At 43.2% G+C, this 22,952-nt stretch overlaps 1 protein-coding gene across 1 annotated transcript; it reads left to right on the top strand.

The window, feature by feature from the left end:
• Positions 1-405: 405 nt before the first annotated feature.
• Positions 406-22,715, top strand: LOC139639209 (wings apart-like protein homolog; the record flags this gene model as incomplete). Its single annotated transcript, XM_071513293.1, is given in 10 exon segments — positions 406-812; positions 3,638-3,765; positions 12,779-12,874; positions 15,557-15,727; positions 17,784-17,920; positions 18,986-19,097; positions 20,538-20,783; positions 22,606-22,642; positions 22,645-22,665; positions 22,668-22,715. Coding segments are annotated over 10 exon segments (1,403 nt in total), but the record flags the coding sequence as incomplete, so codon positions are not given.
• Positions 22,716-22,952: the final 237 nt, after the last annotated feature.

Raw genomic sequence — 22,952 nt, 5'->3', positions numbered from 1 at the left:
TTTAGTTTTCTTTAAGATATTAAATTGATACTGGACTCTTGATTTGTTCTGACTTGACTTGCTGTTCTACATTTAGACTTGAGACTGACTTGGGACTCGAGCAAAGTTGACTTGGTCTCACCTCTGCCCTGTTAAAATAATAATAATAATCTTTATTTGTATAGCGTCTTTCATACACAACATGCAGCTCAGAGTGCTTTACATCAGTAGAAGGCAGATAAAAAACAGATAAAAAGATCAAATATATACAGTATATCAAAGAACAAATGAAATGCATTAAAAAAACACAGATAAAAGAACACAATCAAATTAAACAGTTAAAACGCAGGCTGATTAGAAGCTAAGCTGAAAAGATAAGTGTTAAATAATAAAAGTAAAGTATAAAAAGCGATTAGCTAATCCCAGCTTTGTGTCCGGCTGCAGGTTCAGGCAGACGCAGAACAAGTCTAAGAAGGACAGTAAGCTGGCGTCCTTCGGGTTCGAGGACGGCGAGGGCGATGGCGAGGGCGAGGCCCGGCGGGACGAGCACCGCGGGGACGGAGCCGGCGGCAGCTCCAGCTACAAGATCAAATACTTCGGCTTCGACGACATGAGCGACAGCGACGGAGACGAGGAGGACGAGGAGGACGAGGACCACGGCTCCAAAGAGAGGAGGAAGGCCAAGAGGGCCGCCGTCGCCGAGGCGGCCGCGGCGGTCGCCATGGAAACGCCGATGGACAGTCCGCCGGATCCCTTCGAGATGCTGGAGAGCCGGGAGAGACTGGAAGCCAAGGAGAACAAGAAGTACACCGAGAGCAGCAGGATACGAGCAGGTCAACACACACACACACACACACACACACACACACACACACACACACACACACACACACACACACACACACACACACACACACATACACACGGGACAATGAAGACCATGCAGATTGTAGTTTTAGCGATACAAGTGTTTCTCAGAGGCAGAAATAATCTCATTGGTTAAACCTCAGTGGGCGGAGCCAAAGAACCAAATTTTTTCAGAGCACAAGCTAGCTAACTGGCTAGCTAACTAGCTAACTGTCACAATAAGTAACTCTGGTCATAACAAAATGAAAATAAATACAATATATACATGAAATAATTTTATTCATTTATTCATGACCATGGCCTATTGTTGAATTACCTTTTTGTGCTGCTGGCTATTATTGTCTGTTTAAATAAAAATATTTGATAACAAAAAAAAACATTTCTCAGAGGCAGAGCTGCACTGGAGGCAGAAATAATCTGATTGGTTGAGCTAAACCTCAGTGGGCGGAGCCAAAGAACAGTTTTTCAGAGAGCAAGTTAGCTAACTGGTAAACCTGGATGGCAAAGAAGGAACTCTGGTCCAAATCTAAAAAATAGAAATGGCAACGACTTCTTTTCTTCATTTCTTCATGACCATGACATCATGATGTTGAAGGTCAGCAGCTAGCTTATCTAGCTAGCTACAGGCTAGTATGGCTAGTTTGAACTTGAAGGTCAGCTAGCTAACTAGCTTCCCTAGCTAGCTACAGGCTAGTATGGCTAGTTTGAACTTGAAGGTCAGCTAGCTAACTAGCTAACCTAGATAACTTAGTATGGTAGATTGTATTGTTTCAGTTAGCAGCAGAGCGCTAGGCTTAATAACATTAGCTTCCTCCTCTCTGACCTCGTGTCTTTTTCACTGAGTTTCACAAAAACTGTGGTTCTTTGGCTCCGCCCACTGAGGTTTAACTCAACCAATCAGATTATTTCTGCCTCAGAGAAATGTTTTAAGAACAAAAACTCCAATCAGACTGTTCACACACTCTGTCACACACAAACACACACTCTCTCACTCTCTCTCTCACTCTCTCTCTCTCTCTCTCTCTCTCTCTCTCTCTCACTCTCTGTCTCTCTCTCTCTCTCTCTCTCTCTCTCTGTCCTTGTCTCTCTCTCTCTCTCTGTCCTTGTCTCTCTCTTTCTCTTTCTCTTTCTCTCTCTCACTCTGTCTCTCTCTCTCTCTCTGTATTGAAAGTTGCCTGCTGGTATGAGAAAGAAAAAGTGCAGGCGTTTCCATGCTCAGTAGTTTTAAGGTCATACCAGTGGAGGCCATTTGCCTTGTGTACTGTACACACACACACACACACACACACACACACACACACACACACACACACACACAAATATACAAATACACCTAACCCCTATACCAGCATTAATACACTATGCTCTGTGTACACATACTTATACACACAGACACACAGCAGGACGCCCTGATAGCAGCTCATCACACTCAGCAGCCTGTCAGTGTGTTAAAGGTCAGAGTGTGTGTGTGTGTGTGTGTGTGTGTGTGTGTGTGTGTGTGTGTGTGTGTGTGTGTGTGTGTGTGTGTGTGTGTGTGTGTGTGTGTGTGTGTGGGTTTATCCGTCTGAATGAGGAGGAACATGCAGGAACATGAGATGAACTGAGAACACATGAAAACAACACTGTGTGTCACTGTCACTTCAACAGAAAAACTCCTCAAATCCTTTACTTCAGTAAAAGCAGCAACACCATGATGGAAAAATACTTTGTTAAGAGTGAAAGTCCTGCATTCAAAAGTTTACTTCAGTAAAAGTCTAGAAGTATTATTAGTGAAATGAACTGAAGTATGAAAAGTAAAAGTCTTTTCTGTCATTCTGTCAGAGAGTTAAATTATTGAAGCATGAACCTGTCAGAAGTATTTTAATGTTGTCGTCTAACTGCTCCATATACTGTTGGGGAGTTTAAACTCTAACAATGCAACATGTTTTATGAGCTTATCGTATGTTTTGATGTAAAACCTTATTCTGCAAAGTAACTAGTAACTCCAGCTGGCAGATAAATGTAGAGGAGGAGAAAGAACAAGATTTCCCTCTGAGATGTAGAGGAGGAAAAGTAGAAAGCCTCACAGGATGGAAATACTCAGTAAAGAGCCAGAACCTCAGAACTGGACTGAAGGAAATGTACTGTAAATGTACTTAGTTACTTAACAGCTTTGCATTTCAGGCCGACTCCACACATTGAAATCTGGTTCTGTAAACATGGATTAAGACACATGCACAAAGATCTACGTTTTCTGTGGTTGCTTATCGTTCTTATTTATTTAGCAGTTTGAGTATCAGCCTGCACTATCCTGGGGTAAAAATGTATTTTATTTTATTTATTTATTTACCGAGGACAGTGCACATTAATCAACATTTCAGTTTCCACATCAATGTAAATGTGCCAGAGTTAGCTAATGAGCTAATTTTCATCTGTAGTCCCTGGGCAGGTTATTACAAATTAGTGGCCTAATGTTATCAATGCAATGCTTCAGCAAGCACTACAGTACGACACAATACAATACATTACAATACAATACAATACAATACAATACAATACAATAAAATACAATACAATACATTACAAAAGTAACAGATATATGAAAAACAATGAGTAGGTAAAGGCAGTGCCAGAGATGAGGTAGTATGATTACCGTTGATTGCAAGGTTGGTTTGCTTTAAGCCATCTCTTAAGTTCATGTTTAATGGTTAGGTAATTAGTGCTCTCTCTTAATTCAGTAGGAAGAAAATAGGTTTAAAATGGGGATTTTAAGATGTGTTTTTTATGTATATGTGTGTGTGTGTGCATACAGACGTCCTGGACTTCTCGGAGGACAGCCTCAGAGTGGTGGCTGAAGCTCCCAGAAGGCCTCTGGGCAAACCGGCCCAGATGGAGAAGGCCCCAGACACACACCGCAGGATCTTCAGCGGACCCAAGAAGGTCAGACACACCTGTCACACACACCTGTCACACACGTGTCACACACACCTGTCACACACACCTGTCACACACCTGTCACTCAGACCAGGTCACTGCAGGCTTCAGGCTCAGCTCCACACTGCTGCTCTTACCTGATTTTTTTTTTCTTCATATATTCATATCTGTTCCATACAAAGGTAATTTAGAGCCACTATTAAAATAATTAAAATCTAATATTTAGAGAAAAAAGTCATATTATTGATTGATCCTTAGTGCTGCTAACTTATTTTCATGATATTTTTTTTAATAATTATTATTATTATTTCATGACTTTTTTTCTCATAATATTATGACTTTTCTCGAAATTCCGACTCATGTTAAGTCATGCCATCTCTCACTCATGTTAACTCATGTTAGTGTTGGGCAGTTCTACACATCTTTGACTAAAACATGTCAAGTTACTGTTTACAGACACTGTTATAAATACAAGCTCGGAGCAAATTGCAGAATTTAAAATTTCACCCTGGTTTTCACAGCGGGACGCTCTGTCAGATTTAAAAAAAACCTTCCCCACCCCTCCCGGCCATGGCACCATGTGTTGCTTAGATTTTTCCATGCCATCCTCACAACGTGGCATAAACATACAAATATACAAATTATACACAAAAATACAAAAACCCACCCCTCTTGCCGCTTCACAAATAATATAGTGTTGCTTATCTGCAATCATAGAAGTTCATCTATTCATACGCATATTAATATAACATATCATAATTGTACACAAAACTAGGCACGTACCCCCTCACACTCGCCCTTCCTCGCATACAAATATACACATATCTACAATCATATTTTACATAAAAGATATCACCAGATCAGCAGCTCTTTTTACGGCCTCTAATGTTTCTCCTTTAGCGTTGTTTGCAGATGCAATTGACAATTCTAAATCTAGTACATTATGAAAGGAAGATATGCATTGATTAATCGATAGAGTATGTGGGGGTATCCATCTTTTGATATGGATTTTTTTGGCTGCAATTAAGCCAGCAAAAAGAACCTTTTTCTGATGGTTTAATAAATTAAGAGAAGAATCATCGGCCTGTTTTTCTAATGCAAATTGCACCAAATGTCCGTTGTTTCCTCCAATGCTTGAATGGTAAGATCAAATTTCTAGGCTCTTAATAATAATAATAATGATAATAATTCTTATTATAGCCTAGAAATTTGATGTAATTTCTTGGTGAAACTTGACACCTAATGGTGAAAAGTAGGGTACTGCACTGGCCTTCTGCTATTGGCTGGTCTTTGTGCCAGGTGATGTCATCACCTGTTGTACTCTATGGAAGGTGACATCACCTGGCACAAGCACCAGCCAATAGCAGATGGCAAGTGCAGTACCCCACTTTTCACACTGGGTGTCACCACAGGTTTAGGTGGGGTTTGGTTGCTCTTTAATGTTGTTTGTTCAGACTCCATTTAGGCTCCGGTACCGTTTTTAAAAGTGTTGTTTTAGCACCGGTGTCTGCAAAATCTAAACGATCCCCATCCCTGCAACTTTGAGATTAAACTTGAAAAACATTATTTAAAAATCCTCCCGGCCGCGGCGCCCGGGTGAAGCCTGTGCATGGGAAACACTGAAGCTTCAGATCCAGATCCAGATCCAGAGCCAGCAGCAGACCACATGACTCAGTGTTCTGTGGGCAGAGCGGAGCGGAGGAGCAGCGCTGCTTCAGCCTGCTGGATTATTCATGTCTGGATGGAGGAAGGGATGGACTTGTCGCTGAGCGTCTCTGAACCGCTTCTCTTCTATTTATCAGAGTGCTAATGCCCTCTCAGACCGAGCCGACCGCCTATCAGACTCTATTGATCCCATAAGAGCCGGTGCCTTTTTATAGAGGAGACGGATCAATGATAGAAATCCAGACAGGCGGAAATGTAATCTTAGGTAATTCATATTTATATGGATCGGTGGTGTTTTATAGGGCTTGACAGCCAGCCGGTCTATATTTAGCTGCTCCAATGCTACATGAGAGGAAACTCAGATGATTTGTTTTCACTCTTGTTCTGCTGTAGCTGTGTTGTTCATTTGACTAAATACTGTTTTTGGAGTTTGGTGGGCGGGTCTTAACTCTCTGGGTGTTAATGGAGGCTTCCCACCTGATGGTTGGTATGTTCCTTTCAGTTCACAGCACTTTAGAGCTGCAACTAACGATTATTTTCATTGTCGATTAATCTGTCGATTATTTTCTCGATTAATCGATTAGTTGTTTGGTCTATAAAATGTCAGAAAATGGTGAAAAATGTGGATCAGTGTTTCCCAAAGCCCAAGATGACGTCCTCAAATGTCTTGTTTTGTCCACAACCCAAAGATATTCAGTTTACTGTCATAGAGGAGGAAAGAAACCAGACAATATTCACATTTAAGAAGCTGGAATCAGAGAATTTTGACAATTACTCAAACCGATTAATCGATTATCAAAATAGTTGGCGATTAATTTAATAGTTGACAACTAATCGATTAATCGTTGCAGCTCTACAGCACTTTGTAACTTCATTAAGAGAAGTACTGTATGATTGTAGATGTTATTAGCAGGACTACTTTAGGAATTCCAACAGGTTCTGTAGAGCCGGACCAAAACTGGATAGAAAATGTTACTCGATGTAAAACACGGAGTCCCTCTGATGTGAAACAGTTTATATTAAACTGAGACTCTGATTCCCCTTTTCCACCAACATGGAACGGGTTCCGGTCTGGTTCGTGCACCTAATTTTGAACCGTTCGGAGCATTTCGACCAAAAATAAATTGGTTCGGAGCCCGAAAAGTTGGTTCCCAGCTGGAACCAAAAAATAGCAGGTTTTCAAGTGTGAACCGTGATGACATCAGTGGGCGTGTCATATTCTACAGGTTGGAAAGTCATTGCACCTAATAGTGGTCTACGTCTTCTTATCATTAATAGTTGGATAAAAACAAATATCTGTAGTAACAGAACAAAAGCTCGCAGGTAATCAGTGCGATCCGCCATCTTGCTGCTGCTGTTTACTTCCTGTGTGCGTTGTGAACGCCCTCCTGATGACACATCCTTGATCACAACGGTTCCGCTCAAAACTGGAGGAAACGCGGGCCGGTTTGCTAGATAGCTCCAAGGTTCCAAGAATCCTGAACGGAACCGGTTCAAGAACCAGAGCTAATTTGGTGGAAAAGGAGTGAGAGAGAAGCTTCCTGACAGTTTCAGTGCTGCTCGCCATTGTCACAGTGAATTTTGGGGCTTTCTGTTCGTTCTCGTCGGTCAAGTCTCCATCCGATGCGTCCTCGATATTTTGAGGTTGGCAAGGAAACTTCCGGGGTTTCTATCCGTCCTCCGTCCTGGCGTTCTTTTGTTTTGGAATCATCCCTCTGATGTAAAACAGTTTATATTAAAGGTCCATTGTTTTATTCAGGTTTTATGATTTTGTTTTCAAACGTACTGTGGATCTGGATCAGGATCAGAATAATATTCTTCATGATATTTTGCAAATAAATGTACCTTGCTGCTGCTGAGTGGAGCCTTTCCAGTTCAAACGCTGCAAACTGGACCCTGATTGGATGGATTTCAGTCATTCTTTAGTGAGGGAGCCAATCGGGAGCGAGTCCAGCTGTGATGCGTTTCCTGGAGTTAGACTGAAACCGACTGGAGAAAAGGGCGGAGTTTTGAAAATGTAAAAACTTTAAATTTAAAAAATCACTTAAACAAAATCACATTTATACAACATCTACATGAATCATCTCTGTTTAATGTGTGTATGAACAGAGGAAAATCTGAATTCCTACATTGGCGGCCCTTTAAGGGAACTGTGCCGCAGCTTTGGATCCCCTTTCCTTGTCCGAAGCCTTTATAGAAACGGAGAGAAGTTTGTCCTGAACTTCTCTCTCGGCACCTGGAGGAAACTTTCAGAGCGCCGAGCTATAAAGTTAATTTCCTCTGCGTCCGGCTGCTGCAGACCACTTCCCCATAGGAGCATAATAATGGACTTAATGTACTTTCTCTCTCTCTCTCTCTCTCTCCCTCGCTCTCCAGTTTCATGCCCCGACTCTCACAATAACTCTGCCTCTCTCTCGCTTGAATAATGTTCCCTCCGTCTCTCCATCGCTTCCTCTTGATGACTTTGTCTCTCTATATCTTCATTTTTTTTTTACCTCTCCAAATAATGTTCTCTGTCTCTGCGTCCGCCCCCCTCTTCCACTAATATACTCTTTCTCTCTCGCTCTCTCTAATGTACTTTCTGGCTCCCTTGCTCCATCTCCAGTTAACATAAACGGGAGCCGGAGCCGAGTGGAGCTCATTATAGAAACAATAGCCCTTGGAAGTGACCGGCCGATAGCGGAGTCGTCAAAACCGCGGCTCAATTACAGTAAACCGTGCGTCCGCGGAGCTGGAGTGCTGTTGGGTTATTCCACCGAGGACGGAGGGAGATATTAGACGCTATCATAATGACGCACTCATCCATATTTAGGAGGCGGTGTCGGGTTTATTTGGGGAAAGTTTTTATGGGATGAGCGGTTATTGGATGCATAACAATGACTCTCTCCACACATCTGCAGCCTGAGACTCGTCCTCCTGCACTAACTCGGGTTTTTATTTGTCGCTCCGCAAGGGAAAACTGCGAGAGGAACTTTTGATCGGTTTGCATTTGTTGGTTCGTCTCTCCGCCACGTGTGAAGTCTCAAGGGGGGTGACCAGGTCAGCTTCACTCGAGTCCCAAGTCAGGAGCAATTCTCAAGTCAAGTCCCAAGTCTAAATGTAGATTACCAAGTCAAGTCCAGGTCAAGTCCATGTCATTAATGTCAAATCTCAAGTCTAAATGTAGATTACCAAGTCAAGTCCATGTCATTAATGTGAAGTCTCAAGTCTAAATGTAGATTACCGAGTCAAGTCCAAGTCAAGTCCATGTCATTAATGTCAAGTCTCAAGTCTAAATGTAGATTACCGAGTCAAGTCCAAGTCAAGTCCATGTCATTAAAGTCAAGTCTCAAGTCTAAATGTAGAACAGCAAGTCAAGTCAGAACAAATCAAGAGTCCAGTATCAATTTAATATCTTAAAGAAAACTAAATATCTAGGACTTTTCAATGCAATATGGTTTTAATAGGATAAAAACTTGGTAAGAGCATCATGAGTTTGATTTCTAGAATCAGTTTCAACTTCAATAAATTCAATCATTCCATACAAATTCAGAAAACAGAATTTAAATTCAGTCGTCTGCTGGAACAAATCTCATCACTTTCAATCTAAGTCATTTACACAAACACAAGATCTCAAGTCAAGACTTTAGAAACCTTTTCAAGTCATCAGAGTACAAGTCAGAGTCAAGTCCCAAGTCACCAGAACCCAAGTCAAGTCAAGTCTCAAGTCTTCTCTTCATGCATCAAGTCAAGTCTCAAGCAATTAAAACTGTGACTCGAGTCCAAGTCATGTGTCCCCACCTCTGCTCTGATCAGATTTTGGTGAAGCTTGGGGAAATGATGCGTCTCATGGCTGCGTCCCGGTGTTTTCAGAATCACGTTGACTTGCCCGTGCATCGTTCTTAGCGGACGATGTGTTTACTGCTTTCCCCTTCGGTCGCACCGGTCCAAAGGCCAAGTCGCATTCCTTATTTTCCCCAAGAAAACCAATGCTAAAGCCCTGTGTTGTGCTTTCCAAAGCTATTGAAGAATATCTTGGTCTTGGTCGTGTTTGTCAGAATTAAAACTACAATATGCCAGGTGTAAAAAAAAAAAAAAAAAAAGGCACCTAGCACTTTAAACTCAGCCTCAAGCTCAGTTTTTATTGTGTTGATTCAGAAGCTCATGTTTATCACATCACCTTGGCAGTGAGAAGCAGTTTGCTGTTTACGGACGTCCCGCCATGCCGACTGGGATGGGTTCTGTTTTTTTTTTTTAGGCAGCAGCACTCACCCACCTTCCCCCCCGTCTCTCCCATGCAGCTTAGCGGTGGGCGGGGCGGGGTGGGCGGGGTGAAGGGGGGTGAAGGGGGGGCGGGGCGGGGTAGGTGGCCGTCTGTGTCGTCCAGATTACTGTAGGAAGGTTTAATTCGGTGACTTGATGTTCCAGGACAGCGAAGCTCATCCCCAATCTCCCCTTTTGTCTCTGCTTATTAACCCTGCGGTGCCCCCCCCCCCCCCTCACCCCCCCCCCCCCTCCTGCCGGGCACAGCGCTCTGCTCTACAGCCAAACCCCCTTCTTCTCTTTTTTCTCTCTTTTCTTTTCTTTTATGCCCGTCTCTCCTTCCTTCGTTCCCTCTTTTGTTTTTCTTTATGAATGCCCCGGCAACCGCCAACCTCAGGTTTGGCAAAAAAAAGATATAGAGAGAGGACAGGAGACGTGCCAAGGATGAAAGGATGAGGGTGTGGGAGGGTGTGTGTGTTTGTTTCATGGTGTGAGAGTGTGTGTGTGTGTGTGGGGTTATGTGACTGTTTCTCTGTGTTTGTTCTTAAGTATCTGCTGTGTGTGTGTGTGTCCTGCTGTTTGATCAGTGCTGGCGGACTCACCAGATTAATGTGCATCCAGTCATGTTTTTTCTCTCTGTCTCTCTCTCTCTCTCTCTCTCTCTCTCTCTCTCTCTCTCTCTCTCTCTCTCTCTCTCTCTCTCTCTCTCTCTCTCTCTCTCTCTCTGTTCCCTCTTTCTCATCGGTTCTTGTCTTTCCTCTTTGGCTCTGTATGTCTTTCCATCTCGCCCGATTTCTGTCTCTCTTCATTGATCCCGCTCTCACATCGTCACGTTTCAAGTTTATCACAAAGTACCGTGGCATGAGAAAAGTAGTTAAACTAGACAACCGCTCCGATAAAATACATTTAACAAGGATTCATTTTAATGATACGTTTAATAAAATAATATGTTTTTTTTTGCCCCTAGTCTCCTTATCTCTTCCTCTTATGCTGGCTTATGGATTCTGAAGTTTACTAGCCACTTGTGAGCTTCAGGTCGTGTGCTGATTATTTAAGACACAGCTGTTAGTTCGCTTGGGGCTTTCAATTCGATCTCGCCGGTCAAGTCTCCATCCGATGCATCCTCGATATTTTGAGATTGGCAAGGAAACTTCTGGGTTTTCTATCCGTCCTCCGTCCTGTCGTTCTTTTGTTTTGGAGTCATGCTTCAGCTGATAGATATGACATAAAACGCGCCATGGAGGACACGAGAATGCACAAGAACGCATATTGATACTTAGCCGTGGACACACAAGACAGACGCATACAAAAATCAGTAGTCGCTATAAACAGTCGCAGCTGTGTACAGTCAATGTTTCAAGTAAGGTCATGAAGTCATCCAAAGGGATTAGGAAGTCCAGTTTCAGCACAGCTTGTAGTTCATTTACTCAGCACAGAACTTACAAACCTAACTAACTTCCTAACTTCAGTCTAACCTGACGGCCCTCTGGCATTAGCCATGTGAACAAGTCATTTAGTTACACGGTTTGAAGTGTAACAAAGATTTAAGTTAACAAGTGCGAATTTGCAATAGCTGCAACCACATAAATGCATGCTACACACGTGGGGACATTTTTGTGGACCGACCAACCGACCGACCAACTGACAGAGCGAGCTATAGAGCTGCTTGTCGCAGCTAAAAAGCCAAGTTGTTGAGGAGAGCTTGTTAAATGAACAGTTAATGATGATCCCTTCTCACTGAGTGGGATGGCCTTCCCACGTTTTGGTAAAGGTCACACTGGTGTGTGAGGAAACCGTCTGCTGTAATGAATCACAGAGCGCTGTGGTTTACTGCAGCAAGAGGGACGGAAAACAGAAAACGGACATAAAAGTGGACTGAACAATTTGCCTTGTGTTATCTGGTGAAAAACATGACCTATTCCTGTACAAACTCAGTTCCACTTTCAGTTTTTTAGTTGACTCTTCAGAATAATTAAACAACTGGTTTTCATCAATCCAAATGCCAAGGTATTAATAACACTGCATTAATAAGACTGCATACCTTAGCAAATGCCGAGTTATTAATAGGTATTAATAACTCCGCAGTCTTATTTATAAGACCGCAGTCTTGACAAATGCCAAGGTATTAATACGACTGCAGTCTTTTTCCACTTAAGGTGCTGATAGGAAATCCTGGAACTGAGTCTTGCTTCCTGGGAAACTGCAAGCACTTTGTTTCATCTGCATTCAGAACAAGTTTGAGATCAGTAAGCACCATTTGTAAGGGTTGCAAGTCAGATTGGAGACAGGAAGAAGCCAAAGACTTAGAAGAAGCTGCTGTGGAAAACAAGACTGTATCATCAGTGTAGAAATGTAATTTAGAACGCTACTGCAAAGAAATACAAATATCGTTTATAAAAAGCGCAAACAGAAGGGGACCTAAAATGGAACCCTGTGGGACGCCTCTGGAAATAGTGAAGAATCCAGATTTAAGTCCCTCTGCTCCAGCTGACTGTGTTTTGTGACTCAGATAGCTTTCAAACCACTTTAACGTGCTACTGTCAAGACTTAACCAGCCAACTAAGGTATTAGAATAGAATGGGACCTTACTAATGATGGTTGGTCACCTGCCAAAGTCCCTGGTACAGTAAGTAACGTAATATGGTACAAATGTAGCAGCATCTGGCTGGTGGCTGGTTGTACCTTCCCATCCTGTATAGAAGTCCTCCTCTAACACAGGTGTTAAATAGCACTATACAAAATATACAACCGTCCTACTTCTGAGCTGCACCCCCTCTGAGGGCAGCAGGCGAGTTAAAAAGAAATATTCAAGCCGTAAGACAACTGAGACACTGATTTTGCAATAAGGAGGTAAACTCAATATTCCAGCACAGTATTACGCTCTCATTATCTCGTCTACCTCTGCACCGATCTGCAAGGTTATCTCTTCCTATTAAACTCTCACAGGTTTTTCCCCAGCACTGAAAATGTGAAATATGTTGTGATGTTTTTTACTTTCCTTACGTAAGACATTTTAATGAGGTACATTTGTGCTTAGGGCTTTAGAGTTGTTCTAATATCTGTTGTTTTGCTGCTCACTGTGTGTGTGTGTGTGTGCGTGTGTGTGTTGCAGTCTCCTACTAAAGCAGTGTACAACGCCAGACACTGGACAGTGGACAGAGAAGAGGAGCCCCCCCCATCTTTCTTCTCACGATCACAAACTGCTCCTGTAAGTGTACACACACACACACACACACACACACACACACACACACACACACCTACTCCTTTCCAAAATACTCTTAAGATTTCTTTAAGATGTCCTTTTTTCTCCATCAAACAATCCAAACATGACCCACTTACAGCTTCAAAATCATTCAATATTTATGTGTAGCTCGACTGTTGCTGTATCATGAAGAGGTCAGTTCATTAGAGTGGAGAAATATCTTCAATCCTACAAAATAAACAGTCATTTTACCTTTCGGGCATTTAGCTGACACTCTTATCCAGACTTACAGCGGAATAAACTTTAATTCCTACATGACCAACATTACCAGTAACTTGGGAAACGCAGATGAAGGCTTAGTGCTGAAACGCGTTGGTTTCTCAGCTTGCTGCTGTGCGTATAATAAACTTTTGTAGTTCATTTGGTTGTGTGGACATGCCTCTTTTTTTTAATCTACATGCATAAGACTCTGCACCCTAAAGACAACAAGAAGAGTATGGAGTTGAGCAAGCTATTTCTTCCTTTGTTCAACATTACCAGTAACCAGCAGTCAGGAATGCTTGCAGCCAATAGTAATCAACACCAGGTGAACAGTTGCACTTGGAAGCGGATCAGGATTTCAAACCAGCTTCACAGATGCTCCTGGGTTGGGAGGAAGTAAATAGAAAACAAAGCAATGGAAAAACTATAGTTCCAGCATAAAGAAAGTGTATAACTCCAGTCCAGGCACAGCTGGGAGTTACATATGAAATGCTTTTATTTTCAGCTTACGACTTCCTCTGGGCGTACAAAGGTTTTAACTCAGCTGGGCCTGGACCTTCATTTATATACTTTCTCGACACTAGAAGTACATTTTTTCCCACGGTTTTGTTTTCTGTGCAGGACTCAAAGCCGGTTCTGGGCAGGACAGGAAACTGGCTGCTAAACCCCAAAATTCACCGGCTATTCTCAAAGTCTGCCAGGGAGCTAGAACTTTTACCATAGATTCAAATTCAAAAATGCTTTATTGGCATGAATGACAATGTCAGTGTTGCCAAAGCAATGAAATGTACAAAACAATGTTATAGTAGCAACAACAATACAATTTTGATTAAAATAACTCCATATCCAGTGTATCCAGAATAGAAGTGACTCCAGGTGATGGCTGGTTACCTGTAGAGTCGACTGACTCAGCAGTTACAGCCTCAGCTGTGTAACGACGACTCAGCGCCGATCTGTTCCTGAAAACGCCGATTTATTCACTTCAACCCAGCTGGTGGAAACGCAGCTAATTTGCATTTTATAATTTCCAGTGCAATTTTAATTTGCATTTAATGGTTTGCTTAAAAGCGGCTTGACAGTTGGATGGAAACATAGCAAGGCCTACTCTCTCTCTCTCTCTCTCTCTCTCTCTCTCTCTCTCTCTCTGTCTCTGTCTCTGTCTGTCTCTCTCTCTCTCTCTCTCTCTCTCTCTCTCTCTCTCTCTCTCTCTCTCGCTCTTTCTCTCTCTCTCTCTCTCTCTGACATCATATATATCTCTCTCTCCAGCAGCTTCCCCCCCTCAGGTCTCTGTCTCCCTCTGACCGTTAAGCAGGCGTCATTAGAGTCAGACAGACAGACGGTCTCATTATCTCTGTGAAGAACACCGACCTGCAGCAGCAGCAGCGTCCCGTGACTCTCTGATAACACCGGCCATGTTTTATTGTAGCTGATAGCTTACATAGAGCGCAGTGAGTCTGTGAGTTAAGGAGATTCTGTAAATACACTGTCCATCAACAGTTTGGGGGCACCTAGTTTTTGTTGGTTTGCAATAACTTAACCCCATTAAAAACTAACAAGGTTTAGTTTGAGAAAGAAAATCATACATGCAAATATTTGCCACGATAACACTAAAACAATTAAAGATCCCATCTGGTGTAAAGCAGGACTCCCCTCTCCTCTGTGGTGATAAAGGAGTTGGATGGTCTATCTAAACATGGTGAAAGTATCAAAACTAAATCCACACAATCCATATTAGTGCAGCGAGCCTCTAAACGAGCCGTTTGGACTTCCGTAACTTTGTGACGTCACAAAGGTTCGCTCATTATCATTTTTGTAAGAAATAACAGACTAACAAAGTGTTTTTTTCAAAGCGGTTGAGCGGTTGTCATTGTTTATTACCGGAGAGTTTTCCCTACCTGTAGCCGCCGGGCCGCGGCGTCTCACGTTTCACTCTGGAAACGGTTAGCCGATCGGAACGGAGGGGTCGTTAATATTAATGAGCCTTAAAGACACGGAGACAGAAACGGCCTGTTCTTGGTAAGGCTCAGAGAGATGCTGGAAAATGAACGTGGAGAAATGGATTGAGAGTGTTTTTGCTTCATGACACCACACACACAGCTTTGACTGGACAGAAAGACACAAAATAAAACAAAAAATAGATCCAAAGTGTATATGTATAAGAAAACCGATATTTTATGTTAACAAAAGAATTGCAGACATTTTTCCCCTCACTACTTCATTGAAAAATAACAGAAAATCAAATAATATTTCCAAGCTGTTGATGGGTGGAGTGTGTTGTAGCTGCTGAGCCGATGATTTCATCCAGAGTGACTGACAGTCAGTGAGTCAGCGCTCTAAACCATGACCACAAACACAAACAGTCACACAAACAATAACCCTCCTGTTTCCCATCAACCCCTGCTCCCCCCCCCCCCCCCCCAGCAGCCGAGCGTCTCAGCAGGAGGTTCCAGTAAGGAGTCGACGAACGCCCAGAAGGACGACGGCGTGTTCAAGGCTCCTCCCCCTCCTCCGAAGGTCACCAAGTCCGTCACCTTCCCCACAGACCTGTACCAGGACACCATCACCACACTCAAGTGCCGCAAAGAGCACAAGGAGGTACACACACACACACACACACCACACACACACACACACACACACACACACACACACCTGGGATATCATGACACAATTCTGCTGTCTGATCTGATGAGAACAAGCACATTTTATTTAAAAACTTTGACTAAATTAGGTATGAAACATTTGAAGGAACATTATCAGAAAATGTAAGTTTTGGTTGACATCACACCTAATATTACCCTATAGAAGGTGACATCATCACCTGGCACCCAAGATCAGCCAATAGGAGATGACCAGTTCAGGATCCTACTTTTCACCATTAGTTGTCAGGCTTCACCACAGATCTGGGTTTGGGGTTTAGTTCCTCTTTAGGTAAAGTGGTATCAAGAACTTTTTTTTTTCAGAAACTCGTTTCATAAACTGAAGGAAAATCCTCTGTTTCACATGAAGACCACAACTCCACATTTCTGACCAATGAAAGAAATTACTTGACGATCAATTATCAGTCGCTTGAAATTTTGCTGTGTGAAACATAACTGAACCAACGTGTAAAAGCAGTAAAGTAACAACAAAGTTAATGGATTATAAGTTTGAAAACAGCCCAACTTACCAGCCACAGACTTACGCTACCAGTCAGTTTGGACACACCACATTTTTCTTTATTTTTACTATTTTCCACATTTTAGAATAACAGTCAAGACATCAAAACTATGAAATAACACAAATGGAATTATGCAGCGACCAAAAAAGTGTTAAACAAATCAAAACTATCTTATATATTAGATTCTTTGCCTTGATGGAAAGGCAAAGGCTTTGGAAAGAAATTCATACATAGGATCAACTTCACTATTTATAATAATAATAATGATAATAATAGACTTTATTTATATAGCACATTTCAAAACAGAGTTACAAAGTGCTTCACAAATAATACCAAATTATCCACACCTCTCTAAAAGTTCACATATGTATGCTGGAGCTAGACCATGTAGTGCTTTAAAAGTAATGAGTAAAACCTTAAAGTCAATCCTGAGGTTACCTGGAAGCCAATGCAAAGAGGCTAAAATAGGGGTTATGTGATCTCCTTTGTTTGATCCAGTCAACAGTCTAGCTGCAGCGTTTTGTACGACTTGAAGGCGTGAGCATGCTTTACTGTTTAGGCAGGTAAAGACTGAATTACAATAACCAATTCTTGAGAAAATAAACGCATGAATAACTTTCTCCAAGTCAGAGAAAGATGGAAATGATCTGATTTTTGAAACCATATTTGTAAACAATAAAAACAATAAAGTTGTTCTATATACTACAAGTGTCGCTGGAGTTTTGACCTTTTTAGACCTTTTTCCCTTCTCCATGCACCTTGGAAGTAGGTGAAGTTGTGCCAGAAACCCCTACTCTGAAACCATATTTGTCTAAGAAAGTCATTTCAAGCATTTAAGCAGAAGACTGTAGATCAGAATGGCTTTAAGAGAACGAAACACAGCAGCAGTGTTTGTCCTCTGGTTACTGATAGTTTCCCGCCCTGCTGACTGTCCCTCTCTGTCCCTCTCTGTCCCTCTCTGTCCCTCTCTGTCTCTCTCTGTCTGTCTCTGTCTGTCTCTGTCCCTCTCTGTCCCTCTCTGTCTCTCTCTGTCCCTCTCTGTCTCTCTCTGTCTCTCTCTGTCCCTCTCTGTTTCTCTCTGTCCCTCTCTGTCTCTCTCTGTCTCTCTCTGTCCCTCTCTGTCTCTCTCTGTCTCTCTCTGTCCCTCTCTGTCTCTCTCTGTCCCTCTCTGTCTCTCTCTGTCTCTCTCTGTCTCTCTCTGTCCCTCTCTGTCTCTCTCTGTCCCTCTCTGTCCCTCTCTGTCTCTCTCTGTCCCTCTCTGTCCCTCTCTGTCTCTCTCTGTCTCTCTCTGTCCCTCTCTCTTTCCCTCTCTGTCTCTCTCTTTCCCTCTCTGTCCCTCTCTGTCTCTCTCTGTCCCTCTCTGTCCCTCTCTCTCTCTCTCTGTCCCTCTCTGTCCCTCTCTCTCTCTCTCTGTCCCTCTCTGTCTCTCTCTGTCTCTCTCTGTCCCTCTCTGTCCCTCTCTGTCTCTCTCTGTCTCTCTCTGTTCTCCAGCTGTACACGGTGGTCCAGCATGTGAAGCACTTCAACGATGTGGTGGAGTTCGGAGAGAACCAGGAGTTCACCGACGACTTCGAGTATCTGGCCACCGGTCTGAAGAGCGGGCAGCCTCTCAACACACGCTGCCTCAGGTAGGAGTCTGCCGGCACGCCCCGGGTCTGGAATGAAACGCTCCCTTTCCACCACTGCAGAGATGGAGATCTGGCTCCTGCACATTTTACATTTAGCTTAGTCTCTTATGCAGATTGACTTGCAGTGTGTGCAACTTTAGTGTGAGCCTCACTTCATAGATCACCAACATTATAAGTAGGGCTGGGCAATATATTGATATTATATCGATATTGTGATATGAGACTAGATATCGTCTTAGATTTTGGATTTCATAATATTGTGATATAAGTAATATCGTGGCATAATTGTTGTGTTTTCCTGGTTTCAAAGGCTGCATTACAGTAAAGTGATGTCATTTCCTGAACTTACCAGACTGTTCTAGCTGTTCTATTATTTGCCTTTACCCACTTAGTCATTATATCCACATTACTGATGATTATTTATCAAAAATCTCATTGTGTAAATATTTTGTGAAAGCACCAATAGTCATCCCTACAATATTATCGCAATATCGATATCGAGGTATTTGGTCAAAAATATTGTGATATTTGATTTTGTCCATATCGCCCAGCCCTAATTATAAGCAACCAAAGCCGAACAAAAAAAAAATCGACTCAGTTATTTATAATTTGTTAATATTTATTAACTGTTATTTTTGTTTTATTTGGCACATGAAATGCCGCAAAAATTGCTGGTTGTCAACTTTTTTTTTTTTTTTTGGTGTTTCTTCTTGTTGATTTGGGCCAAATTACACACTAATGGGCAGAATTTGTTTATTAAATAATAAAATAAAATGTAGACATCAGCTATATTCGTGTCACCATTTGCTGATGTGGATTGTTGACATCGGTCGATCTCAAGCGCCAGTTGGGCGGGGCTACACATAATTTAGGGGTGTGTCCCTGCAGTCTTGATTGAACATACTCTCTGTGTGTGTGTGTGTGTGTGTGTGTGTGTGTGTGTGTGTGTGTGTGTGTGTGTGTGTGTGTGTGTGTGTGTGTGTGTGTGTGTGTGTGTGTGTGTGTGTGTGTGTGTGTGTGTGTGTGTGTGTGTGTGTGTGTGTGTGTGTGTGTGTGTGTGTGCAGTGTGATCAGCCTGGCCACGCGCTGTGCCATGCCCAGCTTCAGGATGCACCTGCGGGCCAGAGGGAAGGTGGCTCAGGTCTTCAAGACGCTCAACGACGCCCCGCAGCACCCGGTGAGAAACTCTCTGCACCCGGGCCGCACGAGTCTGGATACAATGACAATCTCCATTTTCTTGCTTAGAATTGAGATCACGAGTCTCTCTCACGATTAATAAAACATTTTACTGCACTCTTTTGCCTGTTACAGACAGAAACAACAAAACATATGATAAAGACTGTAATGGGACTGTCACATCAACTTTGCGGGTCAAATGGGCTTCACACAGCACATACACAATGTAATTATAGACTAAATTCCAATTACATTTAAATTTAATTAACGGTATAAACTTCTCCAATCTCCAGCTGGTTTATCCCACCATCCAGTCTTTGGAAAATTACCTGCCTTCCTGAATCTTTTTTTCGGGTTGCGGATCGGTTTTGGGTCGTTGTTTTATGTTTATGAAAATGGGTTGAGCGTGTTCGGATACATGCGTGGGATCGGACGGTCGCGGGTTGAAAAAAACCTGGCCCACAGCATCACTAATGTAAACAGTAACCTGATCACTCGTAATCTGCTGCCCTACAATGTTAACGTAGGTAGCATCATTACCTCGAGGTATTTAAGTAGCGTTAGTGGAATCAGTTTAATTGATAACCGTGTGACAATGCATTGAATTGAATTGAGCTCAACACACACGCTGTCGGCCTGTCAATGATATGCTTGTTTTTTAACAAGAAAAAAGCCTAATTCAAATGCTTGATGAGTCCAACACTTACCATAAAAACAATAACTTACATCTCTCTTCTTCTCTTATTTAGAACACTACCTTCGAACAAGTGTTTTCCGTGTGTGTCTACTGTTCTCCGTCATGTCTCTCTCTGGACTCTCTCTCTCTCTCTCTCTATCTGTCTCTCAACCCCTCCCCCCCTCCCTCTCTCAATTTAATTCAATTCACTGAGCTTTATTGGCAGGACGTACATGTGCACATGTTGTCAAAGCATAGATTCAAACATAAATGAGATAGAAATAAAGTAAAATAAAATGAAATAAACTGCATAGTAAATACATAGATGGATCACAGTTATCTTCAACTCCCTCTCTCTCTCCCCCTCTGTCTCCCTCTCTCTCTCTCTCTCTCTGTCTCCCTCTCCTCCCTCTCTCTCTCTCTCTCCCCCTCTGTCTCCCTCTCTCTCTCCCTCTCTCTCTCTCTCTCCCCTCTGTCTCCCTCTCTCTCTCTCTCTCCGTCTCCCTCTCTCTCTCCCTGTCTCTCTCTCTCTCCCTCTCTCGCTCTCTCCCCCTGTCTCTCTCTCTCTCTCCACCCCTCTCTCTGTCTCTCTCCCTCCCTCTCTGTCTCTCTCTCTCCCTCTCTCTCTCTCTCTCTCTCTCTCCCTCTCTCTCACTCTCTCCCCCTCTCTCTCTCTCTCCCTCTCTCTCGCTCTCTCCCCCTCTCTCTCTCTCCCCCTCTCTCTCTCTCTCTCTCTCTCCCTCCCTCTCCCTCTCCCTCTCTCAGAACCTGGCGTTGTGCACGGCGTCTCTCATGTACATCCTGAGCAGAGACCGGTTGAACATGGACCTGGACCGCTCCTGTCTGGACCTGATGATCCGCCTGTTGGAGCTGGACCAGGACCAGGGGGGCGTGGCCGGGACCGACTCCGCCCCCCAGCTGAGCGCCAGGGAGATCGCCAAGGTGAAGGAGAAGATCCGGAAGCTGTGTGACACGGTGCACAACAAACACCTGGACCTGCAGAACATCACGGTACGAGACCAGGCTTCAGGACCAGAACCGAGACTGAGGAGGAGAGGAGAGGAGAGGAGAGGAGAGGAGAGGAGAGGAGAGGAGAGGAGAGGAGAGGAGAGGAGAGGAGAGGAGAGGAGGCAAGAAGGAGAGAGGAGGTGGAAAGAGGAGAGGAGCAGGAGAGGAAAGGAGAGGAGGAAAGAGTAGAGGAGATGAGGAGAAGGGGAGAAGAGGAAAAGAAGAGGGAGAGGAGAGGAGAGGAGAGGAGGCAAGAAGGAGAGAGGAGATGTGACAAGGAGGAGTGGAAAGAGGAAAGGAGAGGAGCAGGAGAGGAAAGGAGACGTGGAAAGAGGAGAGGAGATGAGGAGAAGGGGAGGAGAGGAAAAGAAGAGGGAGAGGAGAGGAGAGGAGAGGAGGCAAGAAGGAGAGAGGAGATGTGAGGAAAGGAGAGGAGCAGGAGAGGAAAGAGGAGAGGAGATGAGAAGGGGAGAAGAGGAAAAGAAGAGGAGAGGAGAGGAGAGGAGGCAAGAAGGAGAGAGGAGATGTGAGGAAAGGAGAGGAGCAGGAGAGGAAAGAGGAGATGAGGAGAAGGGGAGAAGAGGAAAAGAAGAGGGAGAGGAGAGGAGAGGAGGCAAGAAGGAGAGAGGAGATGTGACAAGGAGGAGTGGAAAGGAAAGGAGAGGAGCAGGAGAGGAAAGGAGAGGAGGAAAGAGTAGAGGAGAAGAGGAAAAGAAGAGGGAGAGGAGAGGAGGCAAGAAGGAGAGAGGAGATGTGACAAGGAGGAGTGGAAAGAGGAAAGAAGAGGAGAGGAGATGAGGAGAAGAAGAAAAGAAGAGGGAGAGGAGAAGGAAAGATGAGGGGAGAAGAAGGGAGACAAAAGGGAAGGAGGAGAGGAGGAGGAGAGGAAAGAGTAATTAGGAGAGGAGGAGGGAGAAGATGGGCAGGTGACAGATGGGTGAGGAGAGAGGGACGGGAGGAGAGGGGAAGAACAAGGAAGAGAGGAGAAAAAAGAAAGGAGAGGAGAAAGAGACGGAGGAGCAGAGGACAAGAGGAAAAACCTAAAAGAGGAGAGGAAGAAAGAGAGAAAGAGGAGTGAGAGAAGAAGAGATTGAGTGACACAGAGAGAGAGAGGAGAAAGTCATTTATTTATTGATATTTTGTGCCAATATTAGTCTTGGGCGATATAAAAAAAAGTTATATCGCGATACTGTCCTGCCAAAATATTGTGATATATAATATTATTGCAAATTACATCCAATTTCTAGGCTATTAATAATGAAAATGATTATTATTCGCTATATAGAAATATCACAATATTTGTGAATATTTCTATCTGGAATTATAATCTCTATTCAAGAAATATCGCGATATTCGATAATATTGAATATCAGCCCAAGCCTAGCCAATATCCAGTATAATTTTGGTATTTTATTTATTCTAAATTGCATTAAATTTATATCTGTATCTATTATTATCAGAAGCCTAGAAATTTGATCTTACTGTTAAGCATCGAAGGAAACAACGGCCATTTGGTGTCATTTGCTCCTTCCTGATATTGCAGGAAAACAGGGATTGTGGAAAAGTAAAACACATTTTCACTACAACTGTGATTATTTTTGTTTTTCACTATCCTACCACTAGTGAATAACAGGTTTATAAGTGTAAAAGTTTGCACAGTTGCGATCTAAGCATATATTCGATTTTCGATACCGCGGAAAATATTGCGATATTCGATATTATCGAACATCGGCCCAAGCCTTGTGTTTCCTGGTGTGAGCTGTAAGGAGTCGGTTTGCTCAGCTCAGTGTATGGAGTGATGAAACCTCTGGTCCGTGTCCCACAGACGGGCCACCTGGCCATGGAGACGCTGCTGTCTCTCACTCCAAGAGAGCAGGAGACTGGTTCAAGAGGAGCTGAGGCTGCTGGGAGGACTGGACCACATCGTAGACAAAGGTAACACATCACACTGTGCATGTTATTAACACATTATATCTATTAATACACTTATTAATACATTATGTCTACTGTAGAGAACTCAGTCAGCTTCTCTAGTATCACACCGCTGGCTTGATTTGACCAAACTTGGAAGGATGATGCATGTTTGGTCACGTTTGCATCACGTTTGCATCACGTTGCATTGACCTGCGGTTGTGGGTCAAAAAGGGTTGTGGGCGGGTTAACGAAGAGTAA

The sequence above is a fragment of the Centroberyx affinis genome, unplaced genomic scaffold, assembly GCF_046629955.1.
Source record: "Centroberyx affinis isolate AG114_WGS23_722 - 3 ecotype Tasmania unplaced genomic scaffold, CSIRO-AGI_Caff_v1 ptg006959l_1, whole genome shotgun sequence".
Classification (NCBI taxonomy): Eukaryota; Metazoa; Chordata; class Actinopteri; order Beryciformes; family Berycidae; genus Centroberyx; species Centroberyx affinis.
This window is presented reverse-complemented; position numbering and strand designations above follow the sequence as displayed.